The sequence below is a fragment of the Physella acuta genome, unplaced genomic scaffold, assembly GCF_028476545.2.
Source record: "Physella acuta isolate Inbredline_101_S28 unplaced genomic scaffold, ASM2847654v3 ptg000013l, whole genome shotgun sequence".
In the NCBI taxonomy this organism is placed as follows: Eukaryota; Metazoa; Mollusca; class Gastropoda; family Physidae; genus Physella; species Physella acuta.
In genome coordinates, this window is record NW_026731533.1 from 114,625 (window position 1) to 135,000 (window position 20,376).

The window sequence follows — 20,376 nt, forward strand, 5'->3', positions numbered from 1 at the left end:
TAAAGGGACTCTACTCTAAAATAAATTTCGTTTTTGGAAGGACGTATTTTAGGGCCAATTTCTGTAAACAAACGTAGCAGAATATTGATAAAAAAATCAAAATGTCATTTTTAGCAAAAATACATGTAATTTTTATTTCGAGATTAAATAGCAAACTACAAATTCTCAAGGTAACTAGATCTAGATCTAGTTAATGTTATGGATAAAAAAAATAGGCCTGCTCCACACATTACAAAGTCTATAAATATTTTCATTATTTTGTTATGTAATTTTTAATTTATTTTTTAGGTTTAGTCAGTGAACTTTTGAGTGTTTAATTTTAAATACTATTTTAATATGAATAATTTAATTTCAAATTATTATTAATTTATATGCTTTAGGGCCTACCACGTGATAGATCTAGGGGCCTAATTGAGTAATTGTTTTATAATAATGTCATCCCATAGCTGAAAACTGGGTGTCCATACACATTAAGGGCCTAAATTTTTTAAGCAATTATTAAAGTCAGTATCCTAGATTACTCACATCTCACCTGTTTTATTTTGTTTTGCATTTGTAGGTTGGAATCAGATTAAATTCACAAATTAAAGGGCCAAGGCAGATACCACGATTAAAACCTGCTGTTAAACAAAGCACTGGTGGAGGTATTCCTTTGTTGGTAATATAAAAAACTTTTAGCTGTATTTTCAAATTTAGCTTTATATCAACTTTCATTACTATTAAGAATTGAGTAAAACTGTATTTTCAAAACACTGCTTTTATTTTTAACTTTCATTGTTTTCTATTAGTGATCAACTGACATTTGCATTTAACTTTTGAATAATAAAGTAAATGTGTTAAATAACCATTTAAAATGTAGGCGTATGAAACATTTTTTAATAATAAAAACAATAAGCTATTTATCTATTTTTAAGCCTATTAATGATTCATTTGCTTATCAATTTTTTGTGAGAAATGAATATTTGACCTAGTTATGAAGCAAATGAATGCTGAAAGTCTTTTATCATTAGAAATTTCATTCATCTGGTAACTTACTAGTTAAAAATCCATTTTAGTGTAGCCTTGATACCATAGTTATCATATTTATACTGAAGGGTATGTCCAATCAGCTCTCAATGCTATAAACCAGTTTGAATTAGTAAAAGAAATCATACAGGAGATTTCAATTCCCTAACTTTTTTGGACTGAATTTAATGAATATATATTTAAATTGTATAAATTGCTATTACAGATAATTCCACTAACTGCCTTTGGCCTGGGAACTTGGCAGATATTTCGTAGAGAATGGAAACTTGGTCTCATTAAAGAGTTGGAAGAAAAGATGAGTGCCCCGCCAATTCCTCTCCCTCAAAAGTATGTCATCTTGTAAATTAAGAAACCAATAAATGTTTAAGTTCAGTAGGCTTGCCTGCATCTCATTGTCGCACATTACATGTTACGTTTCTGTTGTAGGTTTGGTTAGAATAGTCTAGAACATAGGGGAGAGGCATGTGTGAGTTGAGGTAACCCTGGGATGTTTAGGTATTGTTATCCGAAATTGAGTGCGTATAAAAGCTAGAGTGAACAATTGTAAGGGGTTCTTTGGTAGCGGCTAGGATCTAGGGCTTGTTGGTAGCGGCTAGGGTTGAGGGTTTGTGGTGTATTGATGAAGATGACAGTTTAAATAAAGATTTGAACAGTGCCTTGAATCGTGTTTAGAGTTGAATAGAAGGTTGATCGTAACATTGCACTAAAATACAAACATTGAACATTGTAAAAACAAGCTCACCATTACAGATACTTAAACCTGGATTGTATTTTATGTAGCATTGTAGTTAATTAGAACTAAACTACATTCAGTTTTAATAAAATGCATAATAATTTTTCAAATTTTAAGTCCCCTTTCAGATATGACATTTATACAACAGATGAACAAGGGCTGATTTATTTATCTTTACCTCTGTATATGAAGATCATAGTTAAAAATGTACTTACCCAGACTTAAATTTCATGTTCAGCAGTACTCAGTACTAGATCTTTGACTATTTAGATATACAGAAATATTTAAGTTTTTATCTTTATTTAGTCTAGAGAATTTAGAGGATATGGAATACACTAAGGTAACCATCCGAGGCAGGTTTGACCATTCAAGGGAGCTTTTCATTGGACCAAGGTCAGATTACCACTCTGTAGAAACAATGGGTGGGCAGGAGAGAGCAGCAAAAATTGGGGTTCATGTGGTCACACCCTTCAAGTTATCAGACAGAGAGTAAGTTCTTTCTTTTAGACAAGAGAGTAAGTTCTTTGTTTTAGATAAGAGAGTAAGTTCTTTCTTTTAGGCATGAGAGTAAGTTCTTTGTTTTAGACAAGAGAGTAAGTTCTTTGTTTTAGACAAGTGATTAAGTTCTTTGTTTTAGACAAGAGAGTAAGTTCTTTTCTTTCCTTCTCATTGTGGTAGCTAATATTGAAGTTTTAAGCAGTGATCTAAAAAAAATTGAGATATTATCAGCTTGGTGCAAGGCGTTTGCCAGATTTCTATGAAGAAACAAAGTACTAAATAATCAATTTTAAAAAAATAATAAACCTTCATACAATGTTGTATAGTTAAGCTAAGGTTTCATTCTATCAATAATATTTAAATTTTAAAAAAAAGAAGTCATTCTAAAATGAGAACATTTTTCTTTCTACAAGCAGTTATTTCTTGGATAAGTTTTATATCTTCATATAAGTAATTCCGTTCAAGGCTGACAATAAAAATGTTAAATTTGTGCTAGTGAAAAACCTAAGTTAAAGTAGTAGTACTAAAAACTTTGTTTTTGTATAGGCAATAGAAAATAGTGCTCTTTTTTAAATAGTTTATAATAAACTCAATTTATTTTTTTAAAATGTTTTATAATATCTACGCCATTTTAAAAAAAGTGCTTCATAACAAATGTATTTTTACAATCTGCCCAATACTGAAATATATTTTTAAATACATTTAAGTGCTTAGTTTTTGTTTTTTGTTTTTTTTTCTAATGTTCTAGTGAAACAATTCTGGTCAATCGTGGCCATGTTACCTTCAAGAAAAGACCACCACAGCTCAGAATGGAGGGACAGGTAGAAAAATAATCCCATTTTATTTTGTCTTTGTTCACCTTGTAGTTTTGATGATTTTAATAGGACAGTCACTCTTCTAGGAGAGACAACTCCAAAATTAAACAACTGCTGCCTTGTAGTTTGTTCTTGGTTGGACAAAGGCTATGGAAGCAAATCCAAAAAGAAAAGCAGGCTGAAATCGGAGTCAATGGCCTCAATGGCGCATAACCAGTTGACACGTAACGCTTAATTGTGTTGGAGGCGTGGTCGAGTTGGCAAAAAGCTCATGGTTGATAAATTCGAACAAAGTCTCGAGTTCAAACCCACTGGCAGATAAATCTCGATCCCCTTCAACACTAATAATTAAGAACAAAGAAGAAGAAAGAAGAAGAACAGGATTTTTAATAGGTTAACACATAAATACTGTATAAAAATTATGAAAAGATTTAATAGTCAGCATTTTTGTTACTTGGTTGGCAGTAGTTTTACAAGGATTATTCTACATGAAAAATAAATGAATGTTAATAAAATTATGAAGCCACATGTTGTTTGCAGATAGAAGATGAGGTGGAGATTACAGGTGTGATTAGAAAAAATGATAAAGTAAGATTTTCTTTATCGATCGTGCATTATTTGTTTTAGTGTATAAAATAGTGTTGTGTATACATCAATTTAACCCATCATTAATTTAAGTTTGATCTTCTGCACTGATTATCCTGTAATGTAGGGGCTACTCAGCTATTGAGATAAGAGGTGAATAGAATATCTAAAGACTAGCTGTTTGGTTTTTAAGTATGAACTTGTTTTCCTGACAGAAATCCATCTTAGACTCAGACCCTCTCAAAGATGGATTCTGGCTGTCCAGAAACATTGATGAAATGGCGGAGATAGCTGGGACTGCCAAAGTTTTTATTGATGCAGATTTTAGTAAGTGCTAGAGTTAAAGCTTGTATTGGTCTGCTAACTACTTTCAGATAGTTATATTTTAAATTGGTCATCTGTTTTCTGAACTAATTAAAGTTTACATAGGTCTATTGTCCTGATAGATTTATAGTTTACATTGGTCATCCATTTTCTGAACAAATCATAGTTAGCATTGTTCTTTCTACTTTCTGAAAAAATGTTACTGAACATTTTCTCAACTCTAAAAAACATATTGTGTAGTATTTAAACTACTGTCTCACATGGAGATGGCCATCCAGGCCAATAGATTCTGAGCAGGTTTTTTTTAAAACTACCTAGTGTGTCGACCTCCAAGACAAGCCTGCAGGTTTTCTTTGGCATGCCTCTTGTCTTTAGCCTTATGAAGACCTGCATAATCATATGAGCCCTGACATAAAAAAAAATGAAATTTGATGTGAATCTTTGGTCCCAGATTTTAAAATTTGATGTGAATCTTTGGTCCCAGATTTTAAAATTTGATGTGAATCTTTGGTTCCAGATTTTAAAATTTGATGTGAATCTTTGGCTCCAGATTTTAAAGTTTGATGTGAATCTTTGGCTCCAGATTTTAAAATTTGATGTGAATCTGTGTTTCCAGATTTTAAAATTTGATGTAAATCTTTGGTCCCAGATTTTAAAATTTGATGTGAATCTTTGGTCCCAGATTTTAAAATTTGATGTGAATCTTTGGTTCCAGATTCAACAGTGCCAGGAGGCCCTACAGGTGGACAAACAACAGTGGAGGTGCGCAATGAACACATGAGCTACATCATAACATGGTAGGCTGCTGCTATCCTCTTGTTATCTTCCCCAGTATTATTGTTGGTTTAGACTTAAGGAGCTTTGCCTACATCTTACAGCCCTGAGATGTAAGACAGTGAGTCTTATCTCTGGTTTGCAAGCTACACCTCCCCCACACCCACACACCCCAGCACACACAACATTGCCAAAATTTTTACTCTCGTATGCAGGTTGCATCCACACACACCCTCCCCACACATACACACACAAAACATTGACAAAATTTTTACTCTGGTATGCAGGTTGCATCCACACACACACACCCTACCCACACATACACACACAAAACATTGACAAAATTTTTCCTCTGGTATGCAGGTTACATCCACACACACACACACCCTACCCACATATACACACACAAAACATTGACACAATTTTTCCTCTGGTATGCAGGTTACATCCACACACACACACACACCCTACCCACATATACACACACAAAACATTGACACAATTTTTCCTCTGGTATGCAGGTTACATCCACACACACACACACACCCTACCCACACAAAACATTGACAAAATCTTGCCTCTGGTCTGCTTGTTACATCCACACCCCCTCCCCATGTACACACAAAACATTGACAAAATCTTGCCTCTGGTCTGCATGTTACATCCACACCCCCTCCCCATGTACACACAAAACATTGACAAAATCTTGCCTCTGGTCTGCTTGTTACATCCACACCCCCTCCCCATGTACACACAAAACATTGACAAAATCTTTCCTCTGGTCTGCATGTTACATCCACACCCCCTCCCCATGTACACACAAAACATTGACAAAATCTTTCCTCTGGTCTGCATGTTACATCCACACCCCCTCCCCATGTACACACAAAACATTGACAAAATCTTGCCTCTGTTCTGCATGTTACATCCACACCCCCTCCCCATGTACACACAAAACATTGACAAAATCTTGCCTCTGGTCTGCTTGTTACATCCACACCCCCTCCCCATGTACACACAAAACGTTGACAAAATCTTTCCTCTGGTCTGCATGTTACATCCACACCCCCTCCCCATGTACACACAAAACATTGACAAAACCTTTCCTCTGGTCTGCATGTTACATCCACACCCCCTCCCCATGTACACACAAAACATTGACAAAATCTTGCCTCTGGTCTGCATGTTACATCCACACCCCCTATGTACACACAAAACATTGACAAAATCTTGCCTCTGGTATACAGGTATGCCCTTAGCATCCTAACTTTCTACATGTGGATGAGAGCATACAGAAGACCACGGATCCACAGTAGCGTCCTGGATATGATTAGAAAAGAACATTCAAAGTTTTAGATCATGAGTTGAGTGAATGTGAGAGATCGCTCTGTGACTGTGTTCTTAGCTCTGTATACATAAACAAAATATTATTTTACTACTGGAAGTGAAGCATGGCTTGCTTGAAAGTCAGAGCATAACAATATGAAAGTTTTCTCTGAGGTCTTGGAACATGATTACTAGCTAAATAACATGAGAACTAATTAGAAAAATTAATTTGAGACTAGGTAGGTTTAAATTTTTTTTCAAAGATTTCCAATTTTTTTTTTTTCATCGTTATTATCAGCCAGTGAAGTTTTGGGAATTAATTCCATTTTTGTAATATAGTTGACGCAAAGCCATAGGATAGTATTAACCTTCATCAAGAGGTTTCAAGATAATGCATTATTATTGTAAAGATCTTTTCCCCCATATAGTCAATGTTTAACTGCCAACGAGTGATAATGTTGTATTTCTGCTTGTATGTTAGTGTGAATGCTGTAAGTTGATGACTGCCCCCCCCCCCCCCCCCCCACACCACACACCTCATGTTAAATGGTTCTCATGTGGTGGGCGGTACCCTGGGCCTATTATTAAACAGTTGATCACTATAGCAGGATAGTAAAAGGTTAAACTGTTTCTAGAATGAATGGGTTGATTGAGTGAGCGGACTGATTGTGCATATGTGATGCTGTTGGTGAGTTTGTTTGACAGAAATAAATATTTCTTCCTCCATCAAGACTGTAGGAATATTGTTATTCAATAACCATTGTATGGAATTAAAATCACTTGCAATGCTGGTTTTGTGTTGTGTTCTACTCAAGTGCTGTAGTGTGGCTTTAAAGAAACCAAAACAAATGTTAGCTGGTGCAGCTATATTTGTTTGTTTAAAAACTTATTCTCTGACATCCTGCCACCCAATAGGGTTATCATTCAAATTGTTTCATTAGTGGCAGCTGATAAAACCTTTCTGACCTGATGTCCATGATGTAGGTAAAGTAGAGTTCACATGTTTCTGTGACTTCGACATATAAAAGGGTAGTTTGGTCTGCAGCATGCACAGCCGTCTCTACTTGCACTAAAGTGAGTCGGGTACCCATCAGAGTTGGGTGGAATCTACGTGCTACAACTCCAGCCATGGACCCAAACTCTAGACTTTTGAGTTATCAGATGAATGCTCTACTATTCAACCACGCCGTCCCATGGCAGCTGATAAACAAGAGTAGAAATAAAATGAAAAAGATAAATACAATAATTATTGAATACATACTTTTACGGGGGGGGGGGGGGGGGTGCTGAAATAAGTGTAGAAAAGTTGTTTTCTTTATTTTATTAAATTATAGGCTTTAATATTTAGGACGAAGGGGAGCAACCCAAAGTTAATACCTGCAATAGCAAAAACAAATTACAGAATTCTAACCTTCTTTATTGTAAATCAATGTTTTTAAAAACTTGTCTATTATTGATTTCTAGTGGCTTGTTATCCGTATAACGCAGGGTTAATCGTATTTTGTGGCAACTTTTTAAACCAGTGAAAACTTCGTGTTTTACTATGCAATGTAAATTTGATTATACGAATACACAAACTAAGAGGTAAGTTAAAAGTGTTCAAAGAGTAGTTTCCCTTTTCGTAAATTTTGAGAGTTATGGGGTGTGATTCTTCTGAGGTTTAGTTTGGCCCATAGAAATGTTACATAATGTGAGGGGTGGTTTTGGAAATGGCAGATCTATATATAGGTAAGGTGGGGGGGGGGGGGGTAAACCGATATTTTCATGTTACATCATCTTTTCCCGTTGGTGCTCAAGACACATGGGGCAGATGAAGTAGAGTTCAATAAATATAGTAGATAAACACCTGTTTAAGATAGGACCCAGTAAATAACCCCAATGTTGTGAGTTAGAAAGTTTCCGCCTTGCTGGTCCGATTGGGTAACTACGACACACTCATGACACACTGGCGAGTGTGTAGTGTGTGAGTTGGTGAACACATTTAACTTAAAGGCTGGACACAGCTTGTTAAGAGCTTTGGAATTTACATTTTCAATTTGAGGTAAATTCAAATCATATTACAAGGGATATTTTACTTAGTCCTTTTCATGTTTAATAGTTAACGATTAAACTAGTAGTCATAAAGTCATAACGTAAAAATACTATTAGTAATAAGTGCCCGCTTGATACGATTTTATGCAGAAACCTAAAAAATGTGGATATTGCTAAATGGCTTTGTGATCATTGTGTATAACAATTATTCTAACTTTACCAATCTTTAGGGTAAGTGTAAAACACTCGGTCACAATGATGTTTAGGGTTGCCAGGTGTCCAGTTTTGAACTGGACAGTCCAGTATTTGAGCAGACTGTCCAGGATAAAATAAATATACTGGACAAGTATATGAATAATACTCTGTTACCCCCCCCCCTTCTTCTTCTTTGCGGCATACCTGAGAAGGGAAGGATGGAAAGGTGTCCAGTATTTTCGGAAAAGGTATCTGGCAACCCTAATGACGTTAGTCATGCTTTACTAAACATTACATTGTTTGTAAAGTTTCTTGTCTACATTAGGGGACATTGGACGTTGTGCATTTTAAAATTATTTTACACCCCCCCCCCCTTCCCCATAGTCACAAAAAGCCAGACGACCTCCCTTCCCACTATCGACGTCACTCCTCCGCCAACAAGCCCCCCCCCTTAATTTTTTTTTTCAAAACATTGTTTTTTTTTAAAATAAAATATTTAGGCCCTACTTAACTCAAGATTGAGTAAAATGATAAATTTCTGTTTGAAATTTCAAAAGGCCTTTTTAAAAACGCAAAATTAAGGCCAAGTTTTCAAAACAAAATTAAATGTAAAAGTGGGTCGTCCCAATTATCTGAATCAGCCCCCCCCCCCCCCCCCGTCACAAACTGTCACTTAAGTTGAAACACACCCCCTTCAGTAATGTGACGTTTATTGACGACCCATTAGTCATGTTGTTACTAATCTTTAGTGGGAGGGTAAAACTGTCACAATTAGGCCCGTATTTATTAAGATTTAAATCAAGTTTAAAACAATTCGTCATGTGTTACCAGTCTTTAGGAAAAGTCTACTCAAAACCCTGTTGTACAAATCTTCAGACAGCTACCCGTGACCTACTACACCCAGGTGCCATAGCCATGGATGTCTTCAGCGGGTTCCGGAATGCCAGAACAGAATCAGCGGCTGCCGGTAACAAAGTGGTCGCCTGTCTGATCTTATGCTCGGCTGTGTGTAAGTAAACACATTTTAGAACCGTTGGGGTTTTGTTTGGGGCTCGATGTGGTAGTCGACACAGAGAGGTGTTGTGGTGAACTAAATTTTAGAACCGCTGGGGCTTTGTTTGGGGCTCGATGTGGTAGTCGACACAGAGAGGTGTTGTAGTGAACTAAATTTTAGAACCGTTGGGACTTTGTTTGAGGCTCGATGTGGTAGTCGACACAGAGAGGTGTTGTAGTGAACTAAATTTTAGAACCGCTGGGGCTTTGTTTGGGGCTCGATGTGGTAGTCGACACAGAGAGGTGTTGTAGTGAACTAAATTTTAGAACCGTTGGGACTTTGTTTGGGGCTCGATGTGGTAGTCGACACAGAGAGGTGTTGTGGTGAACTAAATTTTAGAACCGTTGGGGGGGGGTTGTTTGGTATGGGTGTGGTAAGCTTAATTTTAGAACCATTTGAGTTTGTTTGAGGAGTGTTGTGGTAAGCACTTATTCAAAACACACCAATAAATAAACACAAGGTAAAATGTTCTCGTCTAATTCTTCAGGTACTTTGTTAATTTTTGTACTGGTCATCCTGGTGGGAGTCGGCCTTGGAATAGCCAAACTAGCAGTCGGTGAGTGGGCCTTTGTCCAGCGTTTCTTTCAGACATATTTCTCGTAGGGGGTGGGCACTTGAAACTTTTGGGGGAGGGGTGCGCACTTACATTTTAGGGGGGGGCAGTGTTTCTTCCAGACTATTTTCTCCGGTGGGGGGGGGGGGGCACTTGAAATTTTCGGAAGGGGGGACGATTTCCGCGGGGGGAGGGGGCGGACACTGTCAAAAGTATATATTTTCTATATAAATTCCATTTCGTTCTGGGGGGCGGTAGACTTTCTTCGGGGGGCGGGGGGGGGGGGGGGGCGGGGGGGGGGGGCGTTCACACGTTAACGTATATAATTTATATGCAAATTATTTTCTAAGTAAAATGTCTTTTTCTATTTCGTTCTGAGGGTGGGGGGCATAGACCGCTCCCCCCCCCCCCCCAATAGATGCCTGAAAGAAACTCTGCTTTTATTGAACATGAGATTTTTAGCTTTACCTGCTTGCTTAACATTCAGCCTTTAACCCTCTGCATTACCTGTAAAAATGACCGTCAGTTTTACCTGTTGTTGTCGCAGGTGGCTTCTACTTCCGGCACTGTGAGCTCCAGCCCTACCTGCCCATCTACCTGCTCGTGGACGCCTGCGTGGGCGTGGTCCTCATCTTTGGATCCGTGGCTCAAATCGATGACAAACATCGGCACGCGAGAATCTTCAGCGTCGTCAGGAACATAGTCGCGGCATTTCATTTTGCTTGGCTGATTTGTGGTAGGTGGTTGTTCAGTGGTCATTCAGTGTAGTGGCGTAGCTACCGTAAAGCTAGCGTAAGCAAGGCATAAGGGCCCAAGGCAAATAGGGGCCCTTTTTAGAAAGTTTAAGGGGGGGGGGGGTGCAAATTGAAAGTCTGAGGGGGGATGCAAATCGAAAGTTTGTCCCCGGTTGCCGGAAAGGGTCGCTACGCCTCTGAGGGGCCCACTAACACTTTTTGCATAGGGCCCAAAAATCCTAGCTACGCCACTGATTCAGTGGTCTTTGGTAAATGGTCTGTGGTCTTTGGGTGGTCAGTGGTCTTTTGGGTGATATGTGGTCTTTTGGGTGATATGTGGTCTTTTGTGTGTTATGTGGTCTTTGGGTAACATGTGGTCTTTGTTAAAGAGCCTGTGTTCTTTGGATGGTCAGTGGTCTTGTGTGTTCGTTGGTGAAATTTGGGTGCTGGAGTGATAGTATATACTATATAGTTCTAGACATCGATCGTTTGGTGGTCGATGGCTTAAATTTATATCGATTGGTAAGATCAAATTAATCGCCTCTTCTAAATCTAAACACGTTTTTTTTTTTTTTGCGCAGCCATTTTAAACTTGTCTCAAGCTCTAGCTAAAACTGATGTCAACACTTGTATTTGCTGGCTTTGATTTGAATAATTAATTCCCGCCCTTTCCATACCTTTATTTATTTTCTCTTTTTATTTTTAACTTGTGAACAAACGCCTGCCAGATTTGTTGAATTGAAGTTGAACTGTATTTTCCCACAGGTACTGTGTGGGTCGCAGACGTACGTGGTAAAAACTACATGACCGGAAATTGCTTGAACGTCACCGGTGAAAACTTGACTTTTTACCCGGATTATACATCCACGAGATTCACTAACACTACGTTACCAAGCAACGCTACGTTACCAAGCAACGCTTCGTTACCTAGCAACGTTACATCCGCTGTGAAGAATCAGACGACAGTGAATCTGATAGTTGATGTGATTCCAGAAAGCACTTTAAGTAACCATGGCAACAAGAACTGGACTTCATTGACAACAACAGCTTCGGGAACAGTTGGTTCAACGACAGCCACGGCCGTGGAGTCTAGAACTACAGCAACCAGAGGTACCCAGGCAACAACAGACGAGACGGTAACGCCTGAATACGAGTATTATGACGTGTCGTATGACGCGTCGTGTGTGACGTGTAATGTGGTGCTGACCGAGTTCACTCTGGCGGTGGTGATCGTCCAGTGGTGCATGGCGGCCGTCACGGTGTGTTTGATCGTGTGTGCTCTGTCTGGTGTGTTGATGGCCAAGTGTGTAGGTGAGTGGCTTAATGAGTAGATGGTGAGTGGCTGAATGAGTAGGTGGTGAGTGGGTGAGGTGAGTGAATGTTTGAGTGAGCGGATGCGTAGCTGATTTGGCGTAGCAGAGGTGGATGGCTAGGTCAATGAGAGTAGTTTGTGGGCGGAGCAGTGGTAGGTGTGGTGTGAGTCGGTACCATAAAAATTGAAGACACACAAAGCTATTGGCCTGAGTAAAAAATGTATTGACATTTATTATCCACACAAAACAATGAACATGTACAAACAAAATATGATGCTGTTAGCTACACATTCATTATTTGTTGGTACCTTGCTAACTTTCTCATTCAATGTGTAACTTCTTAGCTTTGTCATATATTGTGTAACTTCTTTACTTTGTCATGTATGATATAGTTATGCAATTTTGGATTTTAAATAATGAACTTAATAAATCAACCATAGTATATTGCTCATCTTGTAAAAGTGTATAATCCTTGTATGCAGATTTAAAACTACTGTAAAGCCATACTTGATTTCCTGTTCTGTTGAGCGTAGTATAGTGGTCCCACGTGTTGTTGTTGTGTTAGCACGAGCTAGAGACCTACACACAAGACGCGAGAATCACACAATGTTGCCACTCCAAACGTACAAGAGCACCATTAATTATAGAGGTCTTTAGGAGGTTTTCGTACGGGACACGACAGTGTGGGTCGCTGGGTATGATATAAAGGGCATTAGTTGGTCATGTATTTTCTGCCTTGTCAAGACGTCCCACACGGGTCGATGCCAGCACACGGGTCGTTGGTCAACGTTGAAGTGAGGGACCCGGGATATGTTGACATTAGTTCTCTGACCACATTCCCGGGATATGTTGAAATCAGTTCTCTTCCCACTTGCGCCTAGTGATGGAGCAATATTTTTTATTTATAAATATGAAGTTTAGAAAATAAAGAAATGCCCCATAACAACATAGGAGTGGGAAGGAATTTTGTGAAATTGTGTGTGTGTGTGTGGAGGCGTGTGGTTTAAAATGTGACGATTTTCTACAAAATAATACGAATTAATAGTTATATTTATTTTAAGAGGGGATGTTTTTACTTTTCTTTTGGGGGTGGGGTTGTCTTTTTTTTTTTACTGACAAATGCAACGATAGATTCAAAATACTTGAAGTTACTTTATGGACTACTAGCGAACTGCCCCACGCGTTGCTGCGGTCTCAGAAGAAAGACTAACGCGGGATTTCATCAATGCGTCACCAAGACCGTGTATATTTTTAGACGCGTGACCTTGTTTTTTTTTTTACTGGATCATGTAAACAAAGATGTCTTAGTGACAAAACTCTACAGGAGTCTTTCTTTATCACGTTAAAAATTTATTTTAAGAGTTGGTATAAACCCAAGAGTGACTGGATGCTACTTATTAGCGTTACTAATGTTGTATTTTAAGATGCCTGATCTAAGACAAAAGTTGCCCGTAATACTATAACAATTTCCAATAGGTACTACTTTTAGTGGTGTAAGCATAACCTCACCGGAAGTACTCCTCCGCAGTTATCTCCTCGTACTCCCCTGTGTTGAACTTATTGTAGACACAGACAGAGATGACGATAGAGATGAAGGTTGCCACCCCCATGACTAGCAAGATAATGGACTCGCTACTAAGCATCACACTCTGCCCACGAGGCTTGGGGACTGGTCCATGTTTCTGCTGAGGGGGGATGAAGTTCACCAGCTCCAAACTCTCGAACTCTTCCTCGCCCACTGTTTACAAGATAGAAAATGGTTGAAAGTTTTAGACATCGGGTAAACTTCATGTTTCGTGGTTGTTGGCTCCAGACTAGTTAAGTATATAAGTATTGTCCTAAGGTCGTCCATAAACGAAGTCATACTTCTTGGGGGAGTGGGTTCGGAATTTTGTGACGAGGGGTGGAGAAGGAAGGAGATTCAGAATGTTGGACGTTGTTGTTGTTATATTGTTTTTGATTTTTGCAATTTTTTTTCAGAAATCGGTATACATATGACCAAGCTCAGAAAAACATTTTCAAATATTTAAAAATCGGGAAAAAATTCATTTTAGCAGGGTTGTAAGCAAAGTCTTTACGTCATTTTTTTTTTTTTGGAGGCGGGTGGGCTTTTTGTGATGGGGTGGGGGTTTGACTTTTTGGCAACGATGTGTGAGAATGTGGAGTGAGGTAAAAATCGTCCCAAAAAGCGTGACGTCATATAAACTCCTAAAATTATTTGACCTATACAATCAATTGAGCAACTATTGACGGCTCACCTAAAAAAAACAGACGGGCAACAATGGACAACCCACCTCGACAACATCAGACGGGTATTATTGACGCCTCACCTACACACCATCAGACATCAACTACTCACCTACACAACATTAGGCGTCTCCACTAGGTAGAGAACTACTCACCTACACAACATCAGACGTCAACTACTCACCTACACACCATCAGACATCAACTACTCACCTACACAACATTAGGCGTCTCCACTAGGTAGAGAACTAATCACCTACACAACATCAGACGTCAACTATTCACCTACACAACATCAGACGCCAACTACTCACCTACACAACATCAGACGTCAACTACTCACCTACACAACATCAGACGTCAACTGCTCACCTACACAACATCAGACGTCAACTACTCACCTACACAACATTAGACGTCCCCACCAGGTAGAGAACTACTCACCTACACAACATCAGACATCAACTACTCACCTACACAACATTAGGCGTCTCCACTAGGTAGAGAACTAATCACCTACACAACATCAGACGTCAACTATTCACCTACACAACATCAGACGCCAACTACTCACCTACACAACATCAGACGTCAACTACTCACCTACACAACATTAGACGTCAACTACTCACCTACACAACATCAGACGTCAACTACTCACCTACACAACATTAGACGTCAACTACTCACCTACACAACATCAGACGTCAACTACTCACCTACACAACATCCGACGTCAACTACTCACCTACACAACATCAGACGTCAACTACTCACCTACACAACATCCGACGTCAACTACTCACCTACACAACATCCGAATTCAACTACTCACCTACACAACATTAGACGTCAACTACTCACCTACACAACATTAGACGTCAACTACTCACCTACACAACATCCGACGTCAACTACTCACCTACACACCATCAGACGTCTCCACCAGGTAGAGAACTACTCACCTTCACAACATCCGACGTCAACTACTCACCTACACAACATCCGAATTCAACTACTCACCTACACAACATTAGACGTCAACTACTCACCTACACAACATTAGACGTCAACTACTCACCTACACAACATTAGACGTCAACTACTCACCTACACAACATCCGACGTCAACTACTCACCTACACAACATCAGACGTCAACTACTCACCTACACAACATCAGACGTCTCCACCAAGTAGAGAACCACTCACCTCGCTCACAGAACTTGCCTAGGGTCCCACTGGCACAAGCCATGCATTCACCTGTCAGGTAGCATCTTCGTTCTAGACAGTTTCTGCTACAAATGTACTCACACGCTAGGCCATATGCTGGTGGTGCACAGTCTGGATATACGTTTCCATATATACATATTATGTATATATATATATATATATATATATATATATATATATATATATATATATATATATATATATATGCATACTTATTTTTTTGCGTTCGTGCATAATTCCGTGTGTGTATGCGTGCTTCTGTGTGTGCGTGTGTCAGTGTGAGTATATTGCAATACATTAAGAAAAACCAGAAGTTGGTGCGTGCACTTGTGTGAGCACTGACCTCCATTAACGACCAGCTCACACAGAGATACTTCTGTTGAATCCATCCCTTTCCTCTGGATTTTGGTCGAGAAGTTGGTCACGATGGTCGGCTGCTTCTGTGCCAGACAGAAGTCGTCACGGTCAGGGTCACGGTCGAAAAAGGGCGCGTATTTGTTGCCGTCCGCGTCGAAGAAATAATGCCAGTATTTCACTGTTTCAATGTTAAAATAATGCCAGTATTTCACTGTGTCAATGTTAAAATAATGCCAGTATTTCACTGTGTCAATGTTAAAATAATGCCAGTATTTCACTGTGTCAATGTTAAAATAATGCCAGTATTTCACTGTGTCAATGTTAAAATAATGCCAGTATTTCACAGTTTCAATGTTAAAATTATGTTAAAATAATGCCAGTATATCACTATTTTAATGTTAAAATCATGCCAGTATTTCACTGTGTCAATGTTAAAATAATGCCAGTATTTCACTGTGTCAATGTTAAAATAATGCCAGTATTTCACTGTGTCAATGTTAAAATAATGCCAGTATTTCACTGTGTCAATGTTAAAATAATGCCAGTATTTCACTGTGTCAATGTTAAAATAATGCCAGTATTTCACTGTGCCAATGTTAAAATAATGCCAGTATTTCACTGTGTCAATGTTAAAATAATGCCAGTATTTCACTGTATCAATGTTAAAATAATGCCAGTATTTCACTGTGCCAATGTTAAAATAATGCCAGTATTTCACTGTTTCAATGTTAAAATAATGCCAGTATTTCACTGTTTCAATGTTAAAATAATGCCAGTATTTCACTGTTTCAATGTTAAAATAATGCCAGTATTTCACTGTGTCAATGTTAAAATAATGCCAGTATTTCACTGTGCCAATTTTAAAATAATGCCAGTATTTCACTGTGCCAATGTTAAAATAATGCCAGTATTTCACTGTGTCAATGTTAAAATAATGCAAGTATATCACTGTGTCAATGTTAAAATAATGCCAGTATTTCACTGTGTCAATGTTAAAATAATGCCAGTATTTCACTGTGTCAATGTTAAAATAATGCCAGTATTTCACTGTGTCAATGTTAAAATAATGCCAGTATTTCACAGTTTCAATGTTAAAATAATGTTAAAATAATGCCAGTATATCACTATTTTAATGTTAAAATAATGCCAGTATATCACTATTTTAATGTTAAAATAATGCCAGTATTTCACTGTGTCAATGTTAAAATAATGCCAGTATTTCACTGTGTCAATGTTAAAATAATGCCAGTATTTCACTGTGTCAATGTTAAAATAATGCCAGTATTTCACTGTGTCAATGTTAAAATAATGCCAGTATTTCACTGTGTCAATGTTAAAATAATGCCAGTATTTCACTGTGCCAATGTTAAAATAATGCCAGTATTTCACTGTGTCAATGTTAAAATAATGCCAGTATTTCACTGTGTCAATGTTAAAATAATGCCAGTATTTCACTGTGCCAATGTTAAAATAATGCCAGTATTTCACTGTGTCAATGTTAAAATAATGCCAGTATTTCACTGTTTCAATGTTAAAATATTGCCAGTTTTTCACTGTGCCAATGTTAAAATAATGCCAGTATTTCACTGTGTCAATGTTAAAATAATGCCAGTATTTCACTGTGTCAATGTTAAAATAATGCCAGTATTTCACTGTTTCAATGTTAAAATATTGCCAGTATTTCACTTTGTCAATGTTAAAATAATGCCAGTATTTCACTGTTTCCATGTTATATAATGCCAGTATTTCAATGATAAAAAAAATGCCAGTATTTCAATGATTAAAAAAAATGCCAGTATAGTATTTCACAGTTTCAACTATACAGAAACTCATTATTTCACTGTTTCAACTTTGAAGATTATAAACGAGTATTCGACTATTAGAGCAAGTTAAAAACTAAAACGACTGTCCAATAGAGGCTTAATCTAGACAAAATTGCGAAAACATGACTTACAATTCCTTGATGTGAAACAGACGCCATTGACTTCAAACACGGCAGGTAGCACCATGGATAAGGTGTCTGTTGAGGTCAACTCGAGGGTGCTTCTCCAGCAGGTTTTTATGTCATCATCCACCGCCTGGGGTACCATGGCATTTGTTGCGGCCGATCTTGTTGCTGCCTTGTAGGATAGACCCCGTCCTAAGAACGTATTTGCAAAAGGGCATTATTTTTAGCGCAATTTCGATTCTGGAGAATTGCGTTTATTAACTCGTCTTTTCTGGGAATGGATGGATGAATGGATGGATGTGTGTCCGCAGCTTTAAGTCGTATCTCCTCCTCAACGAAGCAATATCGAGGACTAGTTTCAAAAGCAATTATGTTAAGCAAGTTACGAGGATGAACATAGGCCATAAAAATTCCGGGTTTCTTTCATGGATTTCCCGGAAAAGCCAAAAAACCTCGGATAAATGCAGTTTTTGGACCATATCTCGGCAACCAGACCACTTAGCGACTTGAAATATGTACCAATCGATTCCTGCCATAATTTAAAACAATATTGCCAAAGAAAGTTTTCAAAAATATCCTTTCGTTCGGTCACTAAAAATTTTTGAATTAATTAAAATTTCGACCGAATTAGTAGGCATTTTATGCAACCACACCACACGCGTCATCACGTTCAATAGCTGCGCCATCACGTTCAATGGCTGCGACGTCACGTTCGGTAGCTGGGCGCGCAATGGTTTTTAGTCATGTTACTCTATTGTAAATAAAACATGTAAAATACTGAAAAAAAAATTAATAAAAAACGTTTTAATAACTAACCAATGATTTTACTAACCCTGCTCTTGATTTACGCTACGACAGAGCTATTTTTAGATAACACAAGGAAATTGCGCTAAAATTGTCACTAGACTTTTTTTAATTACTTGTTTTTAAATACAGGCTATAAAACAGCGTAGATGGGACACATATGACAAAAACAGACAATTTTCACCTCTGCAAATATATTATGTTTTTAAAAACCTTACATTAGCTGGATTGGAAAGTTAGGGTTTATGTTTGAATTTTTAATACTTACCATCTATGATGTAAATCTAGAAAAGTTGTGTTGGGGTTTAAGTTTTTTTATTTATTTTGAAAACTACCCTTGCTAATAGGGTTAGGTTTAGAATTTAAATAAAAACTTACCTTTGCTGATGTAGAGAGTTAAGTTTAGGGTTTTTAAAAAACAAAAACCTTACCTTTGCTTATTTACAAAAATAGGTTTAGAGTTTCAAAACAAACCTTTGCTGATGTAGAAAGTTAGGTCTAGGGTTTTATTAGACAAACCTTACCTTTGCTGATGTAGAAAGTTAGGTCTAGGGTTTTATTAGACAAACCTTACCTTTGCTGGTGTAGAAAGTTAGGTTTAGGGTTTTATTAAACAAACCTTTGCTGATGTAGAAAGTTAGGTCTAGGGTTTTATTAGACAAACCTTACCTTTGCTGGTGTAGAAAGTTAGATTTAGGGTTTTATTAAACAAACCTTTGCTGGTGTAGAAAGTTAGGTTTAGGGTTTTATTAAACAAACCTTTGCTGGTGTAGAAAGTTAGGTTTAGGGTTTTATTAAACAAACCTTTGCTGGTGTAGAAAGTTAGGTTTAGGGTTTTATTAAACAAACCTTTGCTGGTGTAGAAAGTTAGGTTTAGGGTTTTATTAAACAAACCTTTGCTGGTGTAGAAAGTTAGGTTTAGGGTTTTATTAAACAAACCTTTGCTGGTGTAGAAAGTTAGGTTTAAGGTTTTATTAAACAAACCTTTGCTGGTGTAGAAAGTTAGGTCTAGGGTTTTATTAGACAAACCTTACCTTTGCTGGTGTAGAAAGTTAGGTTTAGGGTTTTATTAAACAAACCTTTGCTGATGTAGAAAGTTAGGTCTAGGGTTTTATTAGACAAACCTTACCTTTGCTGGTGTAGAAAGTTAGGTTTAGGGTTTTATTAAACAAACCTTTGCTGGTGTAGAAAGTTAGGTTTAAGGTTTTATTAAACAAACCTTTGCTGGTGTAGAAAGTTAGGTCTAGGGTTTTATTAAACAAACCTTTGCTGGTGTAGAAAGTTAGGTTTAGGGTTTTATTAAACAAACCTTTGCTGGTGTAGAAAGTTAGGTTTAGGGTTTTATTAAACAAACCTTTGCTGATGTAGAGGGAGCAGGGGATGTTGTTGGAGGCCCAGATGAAGCGGACCTCGATGACCGGAAGTGTGTTGGTGACGCAGGAGACGTCGACCGTGTTGTCGTTGACCTGGGTCAAGTACACACGTTCACAGGCCACAAACTCGGAGCTCACCAGCTGGAAGATCACCTTAATGCTGGTCATCAGTTCTGTGGGCACATACCCAACAGGCATTGATGTGTTTCGGTTTTAGGATCATTGGTCTTGGAGAGTACTAGGTTTATAGGTCGTGGAATTGTAGTGGGACGAGGTGGTCGAATGTGGTAGCGAGAATGACTGTCAAAATTTGGATGTTGCCCATTTGAAACTATCCCAGCCTGTGTGATATCCTATCAAATTTGGTCTAAGTTTAAAATTCTGTTTTTAAACTTGTATTACATTCGCAATCTATCCTGTATTTTAAAAAATGTAACTAGCACTGGTAATTAAT

The 20,376-nt window shown here is 37.9% G+C and overlaps 3 protein-coding genes across 4 annotated transcripts in view; 2 read left to right on the top strand and 1 right to left on the bottom strand.

Moving 5' to 3' along the window:
- Positions 1–11: 11 nt before the first annotated feature.
- LOC131935668 (surfeit locus protein 1) lies at positions 12–6,872 on the top strand. The gene is made up of 9 exons (XM_059292191.1): positions 12–170; positions 560–658; positions 1,232–1,353; positions 2,066–2,248; positions 3,006–3,078; positions 3,613–3,660; positions 3,873–3,984; positions 4,697–4,778; positions 6,003–6,872. The coding sequence occupies exons 1-9, from the start codon at positions 102–104 to the stop codon at positions 6,109–6,111; spliced, it is 897 nt and encodes a 298-aa protein (XP_059148174.1). The 5' UTR covers positions 12–101; the 3' UTR covers positions 6,112–6,872.
- Positions 6,873–8,052: 1,180 nt separating this feature from the next.
- Positions 8,053–12,426, top strand: LOC131935466 (uncharacterized). 2 transcript variants are annotated; one of them, XM_059291871.1, is made up of 5 exons: positions 8,053–8,122; positions 9,184–9,316; positions 9,849–9,917; positions 10,462–10,650; positions 11,414–12,426. In XM_059291871.1, exons 2-5 carry the CDS (start codon positions 9,223–9,225, stop codon positions 11,977–11,979), a joined length of 918 nt encoding a protein of 305 aa, XP_059147854.1. In that variant the 5' UTR covers positions 8,053–8,122; positions 9,184–9,222; the 3' UTR covers positions 11,980–12,426. The 2 variants fall into 2 exon arrangements, with proteins under 2 accessions (XP_059147854.1, XP_059147846.1); XM_059291863.1 differs by lacking the exon at positions 8,053–8,122 and having other exon boundaries at positions 9,147–9,316.
- A 2-nt stretch (positions 12,427–12,428) lies between these two features.
- LOC131935454 (uncharacterized) overlaps positions 12,429–20,376 on the bottom strand; it is an 11,723-nt gene continuing 3,775 nt past the window's right edge. Inside the window, exons 4-9 of the mRNA XM_059291852.1 lie at positions 19,904–20,095; positions 17,752–17,937; positions 15,784–15,975; positions 15,420–15,551; positions 13,471–13,699; positions 12,429–12,838 (exon numbers count right to left, since the gene is read on the bottom strand). Coding sequence (XP_059147835.1) covers positions 12,817–12,838; positions 13,471–13,699; positions 15,420–15,551; positions 15,784–15,975; positions 17,752–17,937; positions 19,904–20,095 — 953 coding nt within the window. The 3' untranslated portion in view covers positions 12,429–12,816. The remainder of the gene's footprint in view (positions 12,839–13,470; positions 13,700–15,419; positions 15,552–15,783; positions 15,976–17,751; positions 17,938–19,903; positions 20,096–20,376) is intronic.

Bases quoted from the DNA above. Each gene is read 5' to 3' on its own strand.
- LOC131935668 (XM_059292191.1), top strand. From the start codon at position 102: ATGTCATTTTTAGCAAAAATACATGTAATTTTTATTTCGAGATTAAAT. The intron at 659-1,231 runs GTAATATAAAAA...TTGCTATTACAG, and splicing joins GTGGAGGTATTCCTTTGTTG to ATAATTCCACTAACTGCCTT. The intron at 3,079-3,612 runs GTAGAAAAATAA...TGTTGTTTGCAG, and splicing joins AGCTCAGAATGGAGGGACAG to ATAGAAGATGAGGTGGAGAT.
- LOC131935466 (XM_059291871.1), top strand. From the start codon at position 9,223: ATGGATGTCTTCAGCGGGTTCCGGAATGCCAGAACAGAATCAGCGGCT. The intron at 9,317-9,848 runs GTAAGTAAACAC...CTAATTCTTCAG, and splicing joins GATCTTATGCTCGGCTGTGT to GTACTTTGTTAATTTTTGTA. The intron at 10,651-11,413 runs GTAGGTGGTTGT...ATTTTCCCACAG, and splicing joins TTTTGCTTGGCTGATTTGTG to GTACTGTGTGGGTCGCAGAC.